This window comes from Tenrec ecaudatus, chromosome 16 (genome assembly GCF_050624435.1).
Source record: "Tenrec ecaudatus isolate mTenEca1 chromosome 16, mTenEca1.hap1, whole genome shotgun sequence".
NCBI classification, from domain to species: domain Eukaryota; kingdom Metazoa; phylum Chordata; class Mammalia; order Afrosoricida; family Tenrecidae; genus Tenrec; species Tenrec ecaudatus.
This window is the reverse complement of record NC_134545.1, coordinates 77303137-77322472: the sequence shown is the minus strand read 5'-3', so window position 1 is coordinate 77322472 and position 19336 is coordinate 77303137. Positions and strand designations below refer to the sequence as shown.

The window sequence follows — 19336 nt, the reverse complement described above, 5'->3', positions numbered from 1 at the left end:
AAGGTGTTTGGCTATATCTAAGAAGTATCCATAATGTATCCTCTTTGGTTTGTTAAGGATATGGACATACATGGATACACACACACACACACACACACACACACACACACCCCTATATGTACCTATGCCTAGAGATCCACCATCTATGCACATGAGAACCCACATATTCATACCTGTATTTTTTAAGTGGTTGATGCGAAATTGTCATATCCCTTACCCCCAAATCCTCTCTTCTGGTGCACGTCTTAGTGATATATTTACCTTGGTCAAGTTGTGTGCACTTCACTCACATATGACAGGTCCCCTCTCTTAAACCCTCATTAAACCATCAATGAGTGCTGGTCACTAGCTATATCACGTCTCGTCTTGTAAAAGTGCAATCATACAGTATTGGTCCTTGTGACTTACTTCTCTCAGCATATTCATTCATATATGTTAATGAGGACATTATTCTTTATGACTGTGCAGTATTTCATTGCATGTATACATCCTCTTGATTATCAGTTCCTTCATCGATGGGTACTTGAGTATTTTTTGAGCATAGGGGTGAAAACGCCTCTTTATTTTAATAGATTCCACCAGCACCGACAGAGGAGTAGCAGTGTTGGATCATAAGCTATGTTTCCTTCTTTTTTAGGATGTCTCCTATGGCTTTCCAGAGTGGCTACACTATTTTACAATCTCAGCAGTCCTGGCAGTTTTCTGTTTCTCAGTGCCTTCACCCTTAGACAAGCGCTGCCCTTTGATCTCCAGCGGTTTACCCTGAGGTGTGCGTCTTGTAGGTTTGATATGCACCCCTGTAATGGCTCGTGGTTGTGTGCACCTTTTCGTGTGCTTAATGTCCTCTTTGGGGAAATGTCCTTCGCTCGTTTCTAAAATTGGATTGCTTGTCATCTTATTCCACATCGTTTTTTTGAGGCTTTATTAAGAGAGATAAATTGCGGTCCATTTTCTCCTCTAGGCTTGCAGCCACACCTGTCCACACCTGCACAGCACAGTCCTCTCGCCTGTGTTCTTGAACAGAGCACTTCCCTGATGTACAGGAACTTACCAGGGACGCTTTCTTGTGGCGGGAGGCCACTTTCATCTGCTTCAAGGGGTGGCTGACACCCAAGGGGTGTGTGACCACCAGACGTTTAATTTATGCTTTCTCTGTTCACACCGAATATTCTGGCATTCGATAACAGATGTTCCCACACCATTTTAACTTTAGGTTTCACTAGTGTCTGCAAGTTTTCTGGGAAATTTATATGGTAGGTTTTAACCAGGAGGTGTGAAATTACCTTGGGGTTAAATATCTGAAGCAGATGTATGATGAATTGTTACTTTTCTATACTTTGGAAGTTCCCCCACTTTTGCCTCCACATGCTCAAATTTCTCAACAGCTTCACTGGGGATTTAACTTTAATTAGAGTAAGTGGATGTAATTTGACATTAATCAGGCTAGGCCAGATCAGTAGTCCCAAGGACATATGCGTGCATGTATATATCTCTCACTTTGTTTTTTGAGGTGTGTGTGTATGTTTAAAGGGCTTCAAAGACACATTGGAAAATGGAATTTTAAGGTAATGAAAATTTTCTGGGAACTTTTTAAGCTGTTTTGCTAGTTCTGACTCATAGTGGCTCTACATGCAAAAGGACAAAACACCTCTTGGTCCATACATACATGTGTACTTACACACACACACACACACACACACACACACACACACAACTTACACCCAGGAACTGAAATTTTAGTATTTCTTTAGTGCTAAAAACATTTAGGAAAGCAACACTAGATTCTGCTAATCCGATTTATAATTCTATAATTATCTTTAAATTCCTTGAAATTTTCTGTAATAAAATTTTTTAAGTGGGGAGAGTATACATAAAATGAATCAATATGGACCACTAACCAGCTTAAAATAGTTAACATTTCCTTAGTACACTTGTTTTATTCTCCACAAACATATTTTAAAACATGACTACCATGTAGTTATCATAGCCACAAAATTAACAGCATTTCTCAAATATCAGTTCAGTTTTCCCTCTTATTCTTAAATAGTACACTTAATTGAAAATACCTGCTGCCATGTTTTTAATTTGAAAGCTGGAATGTGATTTAATCGTTAACAGATCACAAGGTTATATATTCAGTACACACACTAAGATGTCTTTTCATTTCTAGCCTCCATTTTCCAGTCGAGGCAAATCACTATTACATTTTCTTGTCTGTCCTTCTAGAAATATTTTACTATACACATGTACACATTTTCAGATGGAATTATTATCCTTATAAATCATAAAAACAAACTGCCTTTTATGGTGTGAATTCTCTGCTCTGTCTTTTCCTATGTCTGTAATGACATATTGTTCATTACGTATTCTTATAAACCACCTCACACACATACACAGATTATTCTAAACTCCTGCCGTCTAATCTACACGGAGCACTGACAACAAGGGGACATTACAGCAGCCTAGCATCCCGTTCAGCTTTCCTAGGGGGAGAGAAAAAGGGTTAAATTTTGGAAGCCATAGAAAATAAGACCGGTATCTCTTTGGTCATTAGAAAACTACCATTATCTGAAAAATTCTTTCCCCACAATCTAAAGATCAAGGGAAAACAAAATACTGCACAGTAACGATTCATCAAATGGGCCCTGGTGGCGCAGGAGGCAAACCTGCCAGACAGCTAATCCAAGATCAGCAATGTGACCCAACTGCTGCTCCTCGGGAGGAAGTGAGGCAGTCTGCATCTACAAACATGAACAGCCTTGGAAACCCCCTGGGGCAGTTACCCTCTGGCTTATAGAACAGATTCCGATGAGCTGTGTTACATAGCTGGTTTATGAAAATAGTAAATAATGGTTAATAAAAAAACATTCAGTTTAAGTACATCGACTTAGGTACCTAGTGCTACGTACAATGGATATTCTATACAAAGGGTTTCCATTTGATTGTAAACAATTAAGAAACAAGTGATAAACTTTAGAATTACTAGTTCTGCTTTAAAGATTCTGATCTTTTAAACTTTCTAGCTAGGGATCATTTCCTACAAATAACACACAGTTGCATTTATTTTATAGTTTCAATCTTATGTTTTATTCTCTTATGGAATGCTAGTTTTAATGTTACAGTTTGGTTGTCAAAGCTTCTGAAATATGACAAATGTCCATGTCCTCTAATTGCTGAACAATGAAACTAATGATTTTAAACCAAATGTCCGTTATTCTACAGCTGAGGTCTGGTGGTTTTAAACTGATGCCTGTGTGAATGGCCAGCCAGAAATCTTGGGGATGTTTATTAATCTGTGTGTGTAAATATACACACAACACATACATCCATAATCTATGCACACAGGCATGTAGAATTTGAGTGTGAATTTTATAATATATACACAAACATGCATATCTTCACACGTACACCCTCACCACTGAGCTCACTTTTCTAACACGCCCAGTGTAATGACATGATTTTCCATGCCAGCACTGGGCACCTTTTTGGATGTGGGATAGGTATGTCTGTGCATATAGATATGTTTTATGTTTGTGTATATAGGGGAATTATTTCTCCCTTTTATGTTCCAGCTATGCATTACTACAATAAACAGTCTATTCAACATAGTTTTAGATTTCTAAACTGTGTAAAATCGGCTTTTGGAAAATTTTGTGTATGTTCATAGTTACAAAAAATATATATATGATTGAAACCTATTGAGTACATACATACGTCTTTGAATTTGGCTATGTCCTAGCCTTTAGATAAATTAAAAACAAAACCCCCCAAAACACCCCACCCTCTTAATAGGATGTTATACAGCTTTAAATAGACCATTACCTGTATTTAGAATAGTTGACATTATATTTTAAAAGTTGACAAAATGGTGTCAAGGATTTGAAAAACACTACACATTTGCATTAAATATATAAAGGTTTCCACCAAGCGCTTGGTTCAATTCATTGTCTAACATTCTGTCATGTTCTAAGACTGACCAATAATTTCTTAAAATTATGGCTCATTAAGGCTTTTACTTTTTTAAAAAAAGCCCTCTTTTTAATCAGTTATAAAAACAAGTTCCATTTAAAATAAAAATGTACACGACCACTACGGTCCTCCCAGATAATATCCTGTACAAAGTCACTACGTAAGGAGAGGACGCACGCCTCCTGGTAGCACATGTAAACCTGGTTTGGATCCTCTGCTCTGCAGCTATTCAGCCTGTAAAATTTAAACCATTTCACATTAACATTTAAATTTTATACAGTGCAAATATTTGAGAATAACTTGCTCCCCCCAATGAAACAAGTCCCAGCATATGCTGAAAATTCTTCAGATCTATTTACACATTGTGCTAGAAGTCTGCCATAAACTTTGAAATTTGCTGAATGTCAGCAGAAATGTAATGAACTAGCAGCAACTGCATTAACAGTATTTGATAGTTACTCGAGAGAATGCATAAAGTTTTCCAGGCTGTACTCTGAATCGTACTGTTCCTGATCCCAAAGATCACTCAGGTTTTCAAGAATCGATTTCATACTCGCTTTTCCAGAAGCAGAGGTATCAGCTTTTTCAGCTTTACCATCCTTAAGGAAAATTGAGAAAGATGAAAGGAAAGATTAGCATTAAGAAGGATAAAATATCACATTAAAACACTGCACTGAAATAGTCAAACACTTTAGTGATGGGAAACTCATGATCTCATAGGACAACCTGTTTTTCTACAACTCTAGTATTTTTTAATGGTTTTTAGCCTTTTCTTTGGAAACAACTTCAAAATTACGCAAGAACTTGCGGTGCCATTCTCGTTATCCTGTAGCCTCCTCCTCTAGGTTAAGCATCTCCCTAGTTGTTTTCATGGAACCTCAACTGTAATGCCGTCCATCTCTGAGGAGAGCTAAGTAGTCTGTTTCAAACACAGCACCCAGCCATTTCCCACGTGGCAGAGTAAAACCGTGTTCTCACAGGTAGTTAAATTTCATAGCGTAATAATGCAGTATCACAGAAGTCAGAGAGGGGAGGTGATTTCTAAGCTTACACAGACGTCTAATACAACCTTATTAGCTTTACATTTTTGATTGGCCACTCTTTCCAGCTGGTACATTTCCTTTGATCATGGTTTGTTCTCTACCCTGTAAGTTCTATCTCCTAATAAGGGATAGATACAGGCAAGAAAGGCCCGTGATCTACTCCCGACAAGCAGTCAATGAGAACCAGGCAGCGCTCTGTTCTGCACTGGTTGCCAGGAGTAGGGAGCAGCTGACTCGACAAGGGCTAACCACCAAAGCAATTTTATTGACATCTGTTGTGTACCCTTGCTGAAGTGCTCATGTAGCTATTTCATTTGAACCTCAAATGACACTGTAAAATAGGCATTCTTATCATCCCCAGGACTTACGTGCCACCAGTTAACAGTAGGCATGGCTAGACAGCATGAGACCTGGCACCAAGGCCATCAGCGGTCCTCTAGTAGGAGAGGACTAAGAACTCTTGGGGAAAGAAGCTGGAGACGTCAATCAAAAAGCCAAAACTTGTAACTAGTGTCCTGTAGGTTTTTGTACCTGAACATCAACAATTCCTTCAAAGGGCACATCTAGTAATGAATAGTATCAGGAAGAAGCCTGTAAACTCGTCAAACATTGTACAAATTGTTTACCTTATCAAGAGTAAACAGATCAAGAAGCTGATCCGTCCCCATACTCTGCAAACTAGAATTCTCTTGGCTAATCACAGTGTTTGCTATATTCATCTTGAATTTCTGCAAACCCATTATTTTCTCTTCCAATGTTCCTCTGGTTATCAATCTGTACACGTTAACCACACGTTTCTGAATGAGGAAAAAACAGGTTAACAACTGCAGCACAAATAAACTGACAAGTTTCAAGGCTAAGTTGAGGGCTTACATACTCTTGTAACGAGTATGTATTACTATCTAATTAGGGTTGAGTTTTATTTCTCTGGCCCCGTAAACTGAAAATGTTTGCAGAGAATCACAGAATATTAGAGAGGGACCAAGTCCTAGGCTTTCCTAACCAAAGGACTTCTTTTAATTCATAAAGTAGCACTTTGCTCAAGACCATAACACTTGTTAACATCAGAGCAGAGTGTAGCCCAATACCCGTGAAAAGGAATCTTTACCTGCCCAATGCGATGGGCCCGGTCCATGGCTTGCAGATCTCGCATGGGATTCCAGTCGTGCTCCACAAAGACCACTGTGTCCGCGCCTGTTAAGTTAAGCCCCAGGCCACCAACATGAGTTGTAAGTAAGAGGACATCTATGGATGGATCATTGTTAAACCTAAATGTAGACATGAAAAAAATAGAATTAATACATTTCTTTGTAAGGTTCCTCTGACAAACTGGACTAATGAGAACAATGCTTTAAAAAAATCCACGAACGGGTATTGCTGGGCTTTAGATGGCATTATCTGCTTTCATTATACACAGCATCTTCAGTGTACAGAATATGTTTCAAACTTGTCAGAAAGTTCATGAACAGAAACACCATTATTAACAAACTTACTCTGTTGCAGTTTAAGAGAGGCTAGAAGTCCAAATTCGGGACAGGATAGCTCCAATACGAAGCTTTCTGTCAGATCTTGTGGAAGATCTTTGCCCTCAACATCCATGAGCCTGGTGTCCCCTGAAGAGCTCCACGTATCTTGCCACCAGTCTTCTCCTAGGCCTAGTTCTCAGCGCAGGGATCCTGGATCTAGTGGGAGCCCTTCCCTCTCAACTCTTCTTTCTTGACGGTAACCAGGTTCCTCCCTCTCTGCTCATCTCTCTCTGTTTTGATCTCTTGTAAGACATAAGGTGATTCAGGCCACACGCCAGCAAAACACTCTCCCATCGATCATGGCCAGGGAATCATTATACAACTACCAAACCACTGACAACCCTGACTCAACTGACACATACTTAGAGGGGGTGGTGGTGGTGTGGTGTGTGTGTGTGTGTGTGTGTGTGTGTGTGTGTGTAGGTAGGTAAGTGGTGGGCACAACTTAATCCATGTCAGTTGTATTTAGGCTCTGAAATGAAGTTTGAAGTACTAATTATAAGTAAGACTTACCTATGAACCTTTATGGGACTTTCTACTCCCGTAAAGAGTTAAAGTCTCAGAAACTCACAGGAAACTACACTGTTCTATAGGGTCTTTGTGTGTGTCTGTGTAAAGCACATTTGTACATTCATCGCCCACATCATTCTCAATGCATTGGCTCTCCAACTGTAGGGTTGCTATGAGTCCGCACCGACTGACTGTTTGATTTTCCCCTAATGAACAGTATGGAGACTGGCAGGACAAAGGGGAACGAGCCACATCATTCAGAAGTAGCTGATTGAAGTGTGGAGAGCTGCTACTCTCGTGCTAGCTACAGGTTTTGATAAGGAAACTACATCGTTATAACAGAGACTAGCCAAAGCAGCTACCGCTTACTACTTTTACCACGTGGATGCCTTTGCAGCTCTATAGAGGTGGTATCACTCCCCCTATTTTAGAGAGGCTGTGCTTGTGTGATAAACTGGACCGCGAGAATCTTGCTTAAATAGTAGGGTCAGGAATCACACCTGGGCTCTGCCTCCAAAGTCACTTCAAGTGACTGTTACACCAGTCACCTAGGAATGCTTGTTAAAAATGCTCGCTCTTAAAGCCAGCACAGAACCTAGGCATCTGCATGTATACAAACCCACATTCCTGAGATGGCTAAAGCAGAGAGCGCAGCTGGTTATTTTAACACTGCACAGTGGATTCTGTGCTCCGTAGCTTGTCCAGTTACCAGGAATCAGAGCGAGATCTTTGCTAAGCCACTCACTTACTTTCCCCCTTCCCTCCAAAAAAACGTGAGGGGGAAACTAGTTCTCTGTATTGCTTTCCTTCCATGCCCTTTCGTAATATGGTCTCACTTTTGGGGGATTATGTTAGCGCTACTTTTAAAAAGTTCAATTTTCAGGCAAATTTCTCTTTAAGTAATATTATTTTTACCATAGTTTGATTCATGAACATAGAATTCAGCAGATACTTACCGTGAAACAATGGAATGCCGCTGACCAGGAGGTATGCTGCCATCTAATCTCAAATAAGTGACAGAGGGCAAGTGGGGTGTGAGGAGATCGTGCTCTACTATATCAAGCATGCTTTTAAGCTGACAGAAGATCAGGATCCTGTGCTGGGCCACAACAGACTCAGTGCCACTCTCTGAAGTGCCGCCATTTCCCAAGCCACAGTCCAACAGCAGCTTGAAGGGGAAAAACAATTGTTGCACGGGGTCAGCTAAAGTAGACAGCCGTCTCATGGAGACAAATACAGTTCATATAGGGCTGGAGCGGTTCAATCTGGCAAAGATCAAAGTTACCCCCCAGAGCGAGCCTAAGCCTTCAGCCAGGACACCCCGCTGCCTGATGAAGGAGCTTACTGCCCCTCCATAACACCGCAGCTTTAACGGCTGGAATCACACTGCTGTCGAGCTTGTGTGTTTCCTGCTCTGTAACTGGCTCCCTGGCACACAGCAGGTACAATAATAAAGTATGTTTCGATAGTCTGGGAAACCCCATTACTAAATTTTACTACTAAAAGATGTTACTTAGAAAGGTCCCCAAAGGCTCTCCAGGCAATCTCTCAGGAGAATGTACAGCTCTCTAAAAGCAGGCAGAGCAGACCCGAGCGTGTTCTCCTTAGAAAGGCCTGCGAACAAGTCTGGGCATTTGGAATTAGGTGCTGTGCTCATTGTTTTCTGGTTGACAAGGGAGGCTTACTGGACCTAAACAGTTAGTACAATGGGACTTATGCTGGCATCTGCCTTCCTTCTGGAGTCTGCCATTTTTAGTTCTGTACTGGATACATCGCTAACCTCCAATCAAACCCTTGGACATTCAGTCTCTAATGAGCTTTCCTGGTAGGTAGCACCTCACATGTTGTCAGGTTGATGCTGAGTATATCTGAGGGGACTCCACTGAGAACCTTGAACCTGGTTTTCCTTTGGACTTAGCCCATGTACCTTTCTCCTTTTGCCAATTTCTCTTACACCCCTTTCAGGTAAATAAAACATAACCATGTGTATGACTGTCTACATGCTGGGTCCTGAGTCCTCCTGGAGAACCATGAAATTTGGGAAACCCCTGGGTAAACACCTTTAGGGACAAAATCCTTGCTGTTCTGTAACAGCTCAAAGATACCTCTTCATTGTGCCCCGGAAACAACAAAGCGCAAGTATTCAGTAGAACTCCTTACCCCCACCCCACCCCCAGACAGCTAAGTAAGGGAAGATGGTATAAAAAGGGAGCTACTCCTCAAACAGAATGGCATCTGGTCATGTAATTATCCATTATCCTCATCTACTCTCCACTCCCCCAACCCCTCGAGTCTGTAATAAGACCAAGCCAGAGAGCGAGTGTGAGTGTGCGCACACACAACCCTACCCAGGCTTAGGCTATCGCTTCTGAGATGATTCCGTCCCCATTTGGTTGTACCCAATATAAAGAATATGTTCTCAGTGAGACCTTGAGCAGGGTTTCTACAGAAAGGGCACCCTGGAGAGAAAGGATGTACCATCGTGTCCGTGCCATGTACTCATGTACCTCAGTCCTTTCATTGTCACCACTCAAATCCATCCACACTTATCGTATACACTCGAGTATAAGCCGACCCGAATATCCACTGAGGCACTTAATTTTACCACAAAAACTGCACTAAAAATGCACTGAAAAACTCGGCTTATACTCGAGTATATACAGTACCAGACAAGACGCTGGAATTCCAGCGCGGCTACCTACAGCAATGGGCACAGATCACTTGAAATTGGGATTTCCATCTGGAGTAAAAATTGCATCCTATTTTCCCAATAATCTCTTATAACCTGAGTATACACAGAGTGATTAACTCCTAGTTAACCTGAAAGATTTGGTTCAGAGCCTTGAAAAACAGATTAGGAGAGTCTAGAACAGTGGTTCTCAATCTTCCTAATGCCGCGACCCTTTAATACAGTTCCTCATGTTGTGGTGACCCCCCCAATCATAAAATTATTTTAATTGCTACTGTAATGAATCAGGCAAGCCCTGTGAAAGGGTTTAGAACCACTGTTCTAGAAGGTAATTACCAATGTACCCTATATGAGCTGTCGGAGAGGCTGGTCACCTCTTGATAGTATTTTACTTTCATTTGTATAACAAATATAAACTAATTTCAGTATAATAAATCCTTGAGTAGCAAAAACAGTCCGGCTGAAAATTCAGTCAAGCAGACTCATCAGCGGCCCCTGGGAAGATGTGCCTGTCTGCATCCAAAGGTCAGTCTTGGGAACCCTAAAGAGAGGCTCTTCTCTGCACGTAGATGGTCGCCGTGAGTCAGTATCGCCTTAATGGAAACTACCAGCAGCAACATCACAGCCTATATTACCTCAGCTTTTTCAATCACTCTCACAATAAATGGTTTCTAGATTTCTTGACCCTGATCTTCTACTTAAAGTATACCCAGAACTAGACATGATACCACACAGCTGGCCTGATGGGCACAGAACACAGTAGAACTATGGTGTCCTCACTAGGGCATCCCGCTGGTGCGGATCCCATCCAAGGCCCTGCAACTGTACTGGCAGCTGATCCTAAGCAGACTGAGAGAGATCTTGCCGTCCAGGGAAACAGAACTCTTGCTCACATTCACCTAAGGAGCCAGGCTGGCACTTCCTGACGATGTCAGCCCTGGAAACCCCATGTGGCCGTTCTAGTCTGTCCTGTGAGATCACAATGAGTCAGGGTGATTTGAAGGCAAAGGGTTTTTTCCTGGGTTTCTTTTAAAATTGACTGCTTATCTCTCTTAAATTTCACCCAGAGTTTCCATATATGACTCAAACATCTGAAACTTCCTCACTCTGGCAATATTCACTTTTTCTTGGTTCACGATTGCTTGCTGGTAAACATGTCTTTATATTTCTAGAGGCAAAATTTTAGAAAACACTTTTCTCCTACTTAAAAGACTAGAGAAACTTTTTTTCTCTCTCAAGACAGATGACGAACCTTCACTGAACGGCTGAAAGAGAATTGAAGGAGCATAAGAAGAACCCTCCCCTCCATGAGTACAGCCAAGAGCTATCTAGACCTAGATCTAGGAGACTGAGGCCTCGACCCACTCAAACCTCACAGCTTCAGTCCAGTAGCTCTGCTAAGAAAACTAGCATTTACCAGGAGGGTGGGTGGAAAGGGGGGAACCGATCACAAGGATCTACATACAACCTCCTTCCTGGGGGACGGACAACAGAAATGTGGGTGAAGGGAGACATCGGACAGTGTAAGTAAGATATGACAAAATAATTTATAAATTATCAAGGGTTCATGAGGGAGGGGGTAAAAGTGAGCTGATGCCAGGGGCTTAAGTGGAGAACAAATGTTTGAGAATGATGAGGGCAATGAATGTACAAATGTGCTTGACACAATTGATGTATGTATGGATTGTGATAAGAGTTGTATGAGCCCCTAATAAAATGATTAAAAAGAAAGAGGAAACTAACATTTTATATGCTTGTATAGCAAAAAAAAAAAAAAGAAGAAGAAGAAGATAATCATTCCATATATAAAGCAATGTAAAAGGTTAACAGCCACTATTCAATTTTTGGGGGGTGTGTGTGAAAGTTTTTGTTTTATGCCTTAGTGACACAACGGGATTATCACTTATGTCAGATGTACCATTATATAACATTTTCTACAATAAACATATGCAAAGTCTAAAATAATCATTCATTACAAAATCTAGGCAACAACACTTATGGAAAGCTAAAATTAAAAAGTCCAATAGGATATTAGATTTTAAAACTCGTTAGAACTGCTATTGAAGTGAGAATAATTTATACTAGAATTCCTTTTACAGTTCCATTTGGAACAAATATACCTAAAATTAGACATGCCAAATTAAAAGGTAAACACACTGGTAATCTTTTTTAGAAAAGCAAATTTTTCTAGAGTTACACATAAAAGATATGCTTACTTGTTTCAAAGCAGAGAGCTTAGGGGCATGTTGAATATCATGAAGAGAAGAATTTTGAGCTGCCAATTTTTCAGTCGTGCTCTTGAACTCTGGATGTTGAGGTGTTAGGACTAAGGCTGGATGATTGCATAGTTTACGTAAGTACTGTAATGCCTTTGAAAGGGAGGAAAAGGTGTAACAAGTCATTTTACATGTCACAATACTCATTTTTCTCTTTACCTATGTCAATCTGCCATATCTCTCTGGACTACCTCTGAATGGCTAGATCAAATGAATGGAGTAAGTTATAAGCTATACTTTATAACTTTAATCTATTAGCTATGTTAGGAATTTGAAATATCTTCAATTTCCCTGTTTTTAAAAATCAGATGTATACAGTACTATGGCAGTAGTACTATATAACTTGTATTGTTTGTCTGTTTCCGCCAAGCAGCTTCTCCAAGCCGCTCATTATTTCCTGAGTAACTTATAAATCTACCAATCTCTCTCCGCCACATGTTAATTCTATTTCAGTAGGTCTAGGACAGGGTTAGATGATTATTTCAAGTGGTTTATTTTCTTTGATTTAACCATATTCAGGGTCTCATTTTTAAAAATATGTCTTCACAACCACATTTCCCTATTACTTTAAGGGTTCTTTATCAGGGAATATTTCAAGGGGAAAAGAAAAAATGATTCGACACTTTCCATCTTTTTTATTTGTTGTTTCCTTAAGCACATAAGGTATGGTTTTGTCTCCGGTTTTCTGTATTTTTTGGTATCCTTTGCCTTGAATGTCTTCCCTCACTGTCTGTGCACCTAGCTCTTTAGATCTCTGCTCAAATTCAGTGAGGATTCCCAAATGTCTTTTCTTAAAACCACAGCCTATCTTCCCACTCTCAAGAGTTCACCAAAACAAATGGAATTAAAAAGGAATGGAAATTTCCATGAACTTTTGAAGCCGCTGTATACCGCTTATTCTATGTTTTGTTTTTCTCTTACTTAATTTGCATCTTTTTTACTATTTTTCAGCTTCACAAGGGAAGGCTTCTCTTTTGTGCACTACTTCAACCTCAGCTTAGAAAAAAAAAAAAATCGCTGCAATGTTGTATGTGCTCTAATTTTTTTTGAATCGAAAGCAGAAGTATTCTAAAACTCTTTATATGATATATAAGTGTTTATTTTATGGTATATATTTCACTTTAATAAGGATCAACTAGTAGACATTCCAAACAAGGTGTTAGTAACAAGTTAATATTTTCTAACTCCTTTTTAGGATGGGTAACCATGAGTTAGGATTAACTCAATGGCAAGTAACAATATACAAAAAATGCAAATTAAAAAAATAAAACCATATTTTAGTGTTTCATGTAAAACTTTCCCCAGTGAAGAACAAGAATCAACATTTAAAAAGTGGACAATATTCTATACCTGGAATACGTGGCCTGTAGCTTTAAGCTTTGGTTTTTCAGTTTCTTCAGAAAGTGCAGCTGAAGAAACGGTTTCATCAACATCACACTTGGCGCGAGACTTGGCAAAATCTTCATAGAGCTGAACCTGTGAAAGAGTAACCATAAAAGCAGTAAGTATCTTTTCTTTTAAAAATATGTATTTTCACTGTGTTTTAGGTGAAAGTTTACACAGCACGCAAGGTTCCCACTTAACCATTTTATACACACTGCTCCATGACCACGTTATAATGTTCACATTCCGTCAGCATTAATTCTCTCGCTTCCCACCCGCTCCTTTCTATTCTGATCTGTGCTGATTTGGTCTCATAGTTTTAAGGGAACACATTACTCATGCGTGATATAATTTTATAAGTTAAACTATTATTTAGAGTATATTTATTCTCAATTATTCAAATCCTTAGTAAATGATTAGTAAAGGTCAATTAAAATTTCAATCAGTCCTCCACTAAAGGAAATAAAATATGATCTATATTATCACTATTGATTTTACTAATTATCCCCGGCAACTTGCTAACGTCCTTCAAAATTACACTTAGAGAACAGATAAACTACACTGAAGTTGGTTATATGAAGATCATAATCCTGGATCATAGGTTCCCAAATTTATTTGGCTTACCTCCCTTCTCAGAAAAAAAGTACTGCATATACTCGTGTATAGGCCGAGTTTTCCAGCACATTTTTAATGCAGTCTTTGTGGTAAAATTAGGTGCCTCAGCTGATATTCAGGCCAGCGTATTCTTAAGTATATATGGTTCTCAGTACTCCACCCCTGACAATAACAAACTTTTGTACATAGTACATATTTCAAGGTAAACTATGGGTAGCTGCTTCTCCAGTCTCCCTGGATCCTTCCATTGTGTCCCCCAGGACCCCACCTATAGGCACTGTCATCCACTTTGGGAAACACTGTCTTAGATTCCCGCTATCAGTAAAAGAGACCCTTATAAATAAATGAGAAAATATCTAAGCACCCACTAGGTGCTTTCCAAGAGACAAAAAAATGTTTTAATGCTACACAGCATTACTTTGGAGTTTTGATTCCTGCCTTGAACATGATAAGCTATGTGAAAATGGGCAAAAATCTAGAGAGCTATAAAAATGGGTATCAGAGAATAAAATTCCATGAATACTTTAAAAAAAATTTGAACCTCCTTCTCTAGCTCGCTTCATCCAAATGTGTTTAATACCTTGATTTTTAACACCATTGCCAGTATATCATTAGATTTTTATTGTACTTAAAATTTTTTTTGTAGTTTGGGTGAATGTTTACAGAGCATATTAGATTTCCATGCAACTACTGTATTTACCTCCCAAAAAGTGTTGATTACCCTGGAAACACTCCTTTCAAAAAGAGAAATGAGACAGTGTTGATCATAGAGCTGTCTCAGCAAGCAGCTAGATTAGGGCCCTATCTAGACTAGTGCCCTATAATAAAATAGATTGATAAATACTAGCATAGAGGTAAGGCAAACATTGTTGCTACCTTTTACGAAAACAAGACACAGTTTCCATTTATGTACTTAAAAAAATACAGCACATCACCTTCCCGATATGATTGCTGAAGACAAATGGGTGTATAAGCAAATGTGGTGAAGAAAGGCTATGGTGCCCGGCTATCAAAAGACATAGCATCTGGGGTCTTTAAAGGCAAACAAGTGGCCATCTAGCTCAGAAGCAACAAAGCCCACATGAAAGAAGCACACCAACCTGTCTGACCACAAGTTGCAGAAGGGACCAGTTATCAAAGACATCAAAGAACAAAAAAATCAAATCATTGTGAATGAGGGGAATGTAGATGGGGGGAGGGGGGACCCAAGACCCATCTGTATCAAGTGGACATCCCCTAACAAAAGCGTTACAGGGAGGAGATGAGCCAGTCAGGGTGCAGTGTAGCAACAAGGAAACATACAATTTTGCTCTAGTTCTTTAATGCTTTCCTCCTAGCCCCCCTGCCACTATCATGATCCCAATTCTATTTTAAAAGTCCATCTAGACCAGAGCATGTACACTGGTACAGATAAGAACTGGAAACACAGAGAATCCAAGACAGATGATCCCTTCAGGACCAGGTGATACTGGGAGGGTAGAGTAGAAAGGGGGAACCGATTACAAGGATCTACATGTAACCTCCTCCCTGGGGACCGACAACAGGAAAGTGGGTGATGGGAGCCCTCGGACAATGTAAGATATGACAAAATAATAATTTGTAAATTATCAAGGGTTCATGAGGAAGTGGGGAGCGAAGGGGGAGGAAGAAAAATGAGGAGCTTATACCAAGGGTTCAAATAGGAAGCAAATGTTTTTAGGATGATAGCAACAAATGTAAAAAAAAAAAACACCGAAAAAATTTAAAAAAACAAAACCAAATGTACAAATGTGCTTGACACAAAATGGATGTATTTGTGGATTGTGATAAGAGTTGTACGAGTCCCCAATAAAGTGTTTATAGCACAAAGACAAATGGCTCCCTTTGATAATGATCTCTCTATATAAAATTAAAGCTGTGAAAAAGCCAAATTTTGTTTTGAATATTTTAGTCAGTGTTTTAGAATACTGTAAAAGGTTGAAGAAGTATCACTGGCCTAGGTTTGAAACTCAGTCCTTAGGTTAACTGTAGACCTTGGGCAAGTTACTTTACTTCTCTGAGCTTTAACGCTCTCCTTATTGATGAAAGTGGAGATTAGCAATGCTTCTGTTAACGTGCGGATAATAGGACAGCATTCGCCAGTAATATAATTGGCCGTAGAAGCACAGGTTTGTTTCCACATTAATTTAAAATCTTGTCATTTTTTCCAAGGAAAATTCAGACACAAAAGACAATGATAAAGATTTTTTAAAATCTATTTCGGCCTTATTCTTAAAGTCTAGGGACAGAGAAGTTAAATCAGTAATAATCAGAGCCAAAATGCAAACCCCTTTACTCAATACTGTTTGATTCCTGCCAACTACTATTAGGCTGCTTATATCACATATTCTATTGGTAACCAGTTCACCAACAACCACAAGCACCGTGTTTCTAACCTGGAGAGGACTAAGAGTACAATAGTAGTCCTGAATAATTTTGGGTGGAAGATCCTGCAAAACATCTTCTTTCATTCTTCTCAAAAGAAACGGTAAGACTTGGCGGTGAAGTGCATCCATTGCAAGAACGCCTGTTAAAAACAAGAGACAGGGGCTTCAAACAAGTGAGGAGTAAACTAGGTGCACTTGCAGGGAGCTTACAGTTCTCTCTCTTTCGTACCTGCTTCTTGTTCTCGACTAGAGCTTCGAGCATCCCTACTTGCTAGTATAGGTTTACCATATCGAGCAGCAAACTGTCGTTCAGTACCCAAAAATCCCGGCATGAGGAAATCAAATAATGACCACAGCTCCAAAACGTTGTTCTAATTATAAAAAAGGAACATCAGTTATTTTCTTTTGTACTGGGATTTCCTTACATTCAAAAAAGAAGAAATTAATGAAAGTCCCTATGGCGACAGAGAAAGTATCAGCATATTTTTGTGTGTACTATGTACAATTCTACCTGTCAAGGTAGAAAATTCACATGAGTGTCCTGGGAGAAAACCCAGTCTATCTCAGGGAAATTCTCCACGCCCCTCCGGCAGAATGAGTTTGGTGCGTAGTGTTCAGACCTTACTATTGGCTGTAAGGAGCTCTGGTGGTTCAGTGGGTTAAGTGTTGGGTCGGAAACCCAAACCTTAGTAGTTTGAATCTACAATCTCCTCTACAGAAGATGAGGCAGTTTGCTTCCATACAGCTCTACAGGCACCATGAGGCAGTTCTAAGCTGCCTGCAGAGTTCCATGAGTCAGAATCAACTCGATGGTAGTGGGTTTTGAGGTGAGCATCTATAAGGCGCCCTGGTGGCACTGTGGGTTAAAGTAGTGGGTCACTAACCGATAAAGACCAGCAATTCCATTCCATTAACCACCCCATTGGAGAAAGAAATCCTGCAAAAGGCTGACTATGAGCTGGAATTAACTTGATGGCAGTGGGTTTGCTTTGGCCTTATTTTAAATGGACATCTATTGGAGTCCTAAGGTGGTACAGATCGTTAATAAGTTTGGTGGTTCAAGTCCACATCACAGAGCCACCTCAGAAGAAGGGTCTGTCTTTGTATGAAAAGCGAAGACACTGAAAACCCATGTGGCATGGTTTTACTGACAGCGTCACCGTGGTTTGATACTGACTGAATAACAATTGGTTTTTGGTTGTGAACAATTACAAAAGACCCTCCAAACTCACTGCAATCGAGATTCTAACTCAGTGACCCTATGGACAGAGTAGAATTGCCCTGTGGGTTTCTAAGACTCTAATCTTTACAGAAGCAGGCAGCCTTGTCTTTCTTCTGTGGAGTGGCTGGTAGGTTTAAACTGCTGACCCTGTGGTTAACAACACAACTCATAACCCATTATGCCACCAGATCTTCCTTATGAGTAAACAATGGAAAGAAACAAAAAACCAAATTTTTATTTTAGACAACAATAGTGAGATTTAAGGGATTTGGCCAGAATCATAACAAAGAAACCCTGGTAGAGCGTGGCTACAGATCAAATCTAGCCAGTGAAACAAAGGCGGACGTCCTTTCCAATTCCACAGTGAAGGCATCGAAGTGAAATAAAATTTAAAATATCAAGCCTTTTTCACTTTAAAGGCTTTCCAAACAGGTTTTGCTCCCGAGGCACGGAGCTTCCCTCCCATACAGACACCCTTTAGCCTTCCCCCAGGCTCTGTCTTCCCATCTAGACTACCATGCTACAAGTCTGCACGTAAATATATAAACCCCACCTTAAAGCTTGAGAGCAAAATTGTGGTTCAGGTGAGAGAAAAAAAGCGGGCACTTAACAAACAAAAGTTTTTTAAAATTTCTAAGTGAAAATCATTATGTCCACCTAGGTTGAAACTTCTGAAGCAAAATTTAAAAAATTTTTCCCTTTAAAAAATGTACTTTTTCTTAAAACTTGTTCCATTTAGAGGGGGTCATAATGAAGTTTTTCTCTTGTGATTACTAACATTCACAGTATTCAGTTAATGGATTCTAATAATCAATCCACGACAAAAAGGAAATTAAAAACACATAACTAAGCAACATCAGTTCTGAGTTGGACCTTAGAGGTCACTTGACATTTGTCCTCTCGCTCACGTGAGAGTAAGCAAGGTCTGTCTCCCCGCTGCAGTTGGCTACCCAGGCAAGGTGGGAATGTTCCAACCAAGTTCTGTTTTCTCTGGAGGACAACAAAGAATTTCAAATTATCTACACACCACCCATCTCTTCCCACTTCCTTTTCTAAGGGCATCTTCTACAATCACTTCCTTTCAGTAGAACACACCATTAGCTATTCACATCTCTCTGTATATGATAATTCACCTCTAAGTCCACCCAAGCTTCTCAGTACTAGAACAGAATGTTGTATGACATCACAGAAAGAGAATGACCGTGGCAGGATAGAGCCTCTGTCCCTCCCATTGGAAACGTAATTTTAGCCTATGTAAATAAAAATTTCATTTAAAATGAGACTTAAAATCTAGTTTGGCTACTATATATACTAAATAAACCCATTATAAGATAATTACTAAACTAAAAAAAAAAAAAAGATAATTACTAAAGAATTATCATGCCTGCAAATGAAATACCAAACATTCTCTACATGGTAAATAAAAACCAACAGGAAAATAAGCAAATTTTAGTTACCTGGATTGGTGTGCCAGAAAGAATAATCCTGTAATTAGCAGTCAGTTGTTTTACTGCTTTTGATAATTTTGTTTTTCCATTTTTGATGACATGTCCTTCATCAAGAATGCAGTAGTTAAATTTAATATTTCTATACAAAACAAAACAAAATTTCAGCATTTTTACTGCATATAAGAAAGGACAAAAACTTTTAGATGGGAAAAATTTAAGATATTAAGCATCTTTAAATTTGATTTAATGT

At 39.5% G+C, this 19336-nt stretch overlaps 1 protein-coding gene and 1 long non-coding RNA gene across 4 annotated transcripts in view; one reads left to right on the top strand and one right to left on the bottom strand.

Annotated features, from left to right (window-relative positions):
• LOC142429607 (uncharacterized) overlaps positions 1 to 19336 on the top strand; it is a 34187-nt gene that overhangs the window by 10215 nt on the left and 4636 nt on the right. The window contains exons 2-3 of one of the 2 annotated variants that reach the window (XR_012780430.1): positions 10981 to 11260; positions 13405 to 13514. This is a non-coding gene — a long non-coding RNA (uncharacterized LOC142429607). Of the gene's footprint in view, positions 1 to 10976; positions 11261 to 13404; positions 13515 to 19336 lie in introns of both variants that reach the window. The other variant, XR_012780429.1, reaches the window with a different exon arrangement.
• BTAF1 (B-TFIID TATA-box binding protein associated factor 1) overlaps positions 1858 to 19336 on the bottom strand; it is a 102733-nt gene continuing 85254 nt past the window's right edge. Inside the window, exons 30-39 of one of the 2 annotated variants that reach the window (XM_075534643.1) lie at positions 19096 to 19225; positions 16646 to 16787; positions 16426 to 16556; positions 13364 to 13489; positions 11954 to 12106; positions 8005 to 8216; positions 6121 to 6280; positions 5639 to 5809; positions 4429 to 4568; positions 1858 to 4203 (exon numbers count right to left, since the gene is read on the bottom strand). In XM_075534643.1, the coding sequence (XP_075390758.1) occupies positions 4047 to 4203; positions 4429 to 4568; positions 5639 to 5809; positions 6121 to 6280; positions 8005 to 8216; positions 11954 to 12106; positions 13364 to 13489; positions 16426 to 16556; positions 16646 to 16787; positions 19096 to 19225 (1522 nt within the window). In that variant the 3' untranslated portion in view covers positions 1858 to 4046. Of the gene's footprint in view, positions 4569 to 5638; positions 5810 to 6120; positions 6281 to 8004; positions 8217 to 11953; positions 12107 to 13363; positions 13490 to 16425; positions 16557 to 16645; positions 16788 to 19095; positions 19226 to 19336 lie in introns of both variants that reach the window. The other variant, XM_075534644.1, reaches the window with a different exon arrangement.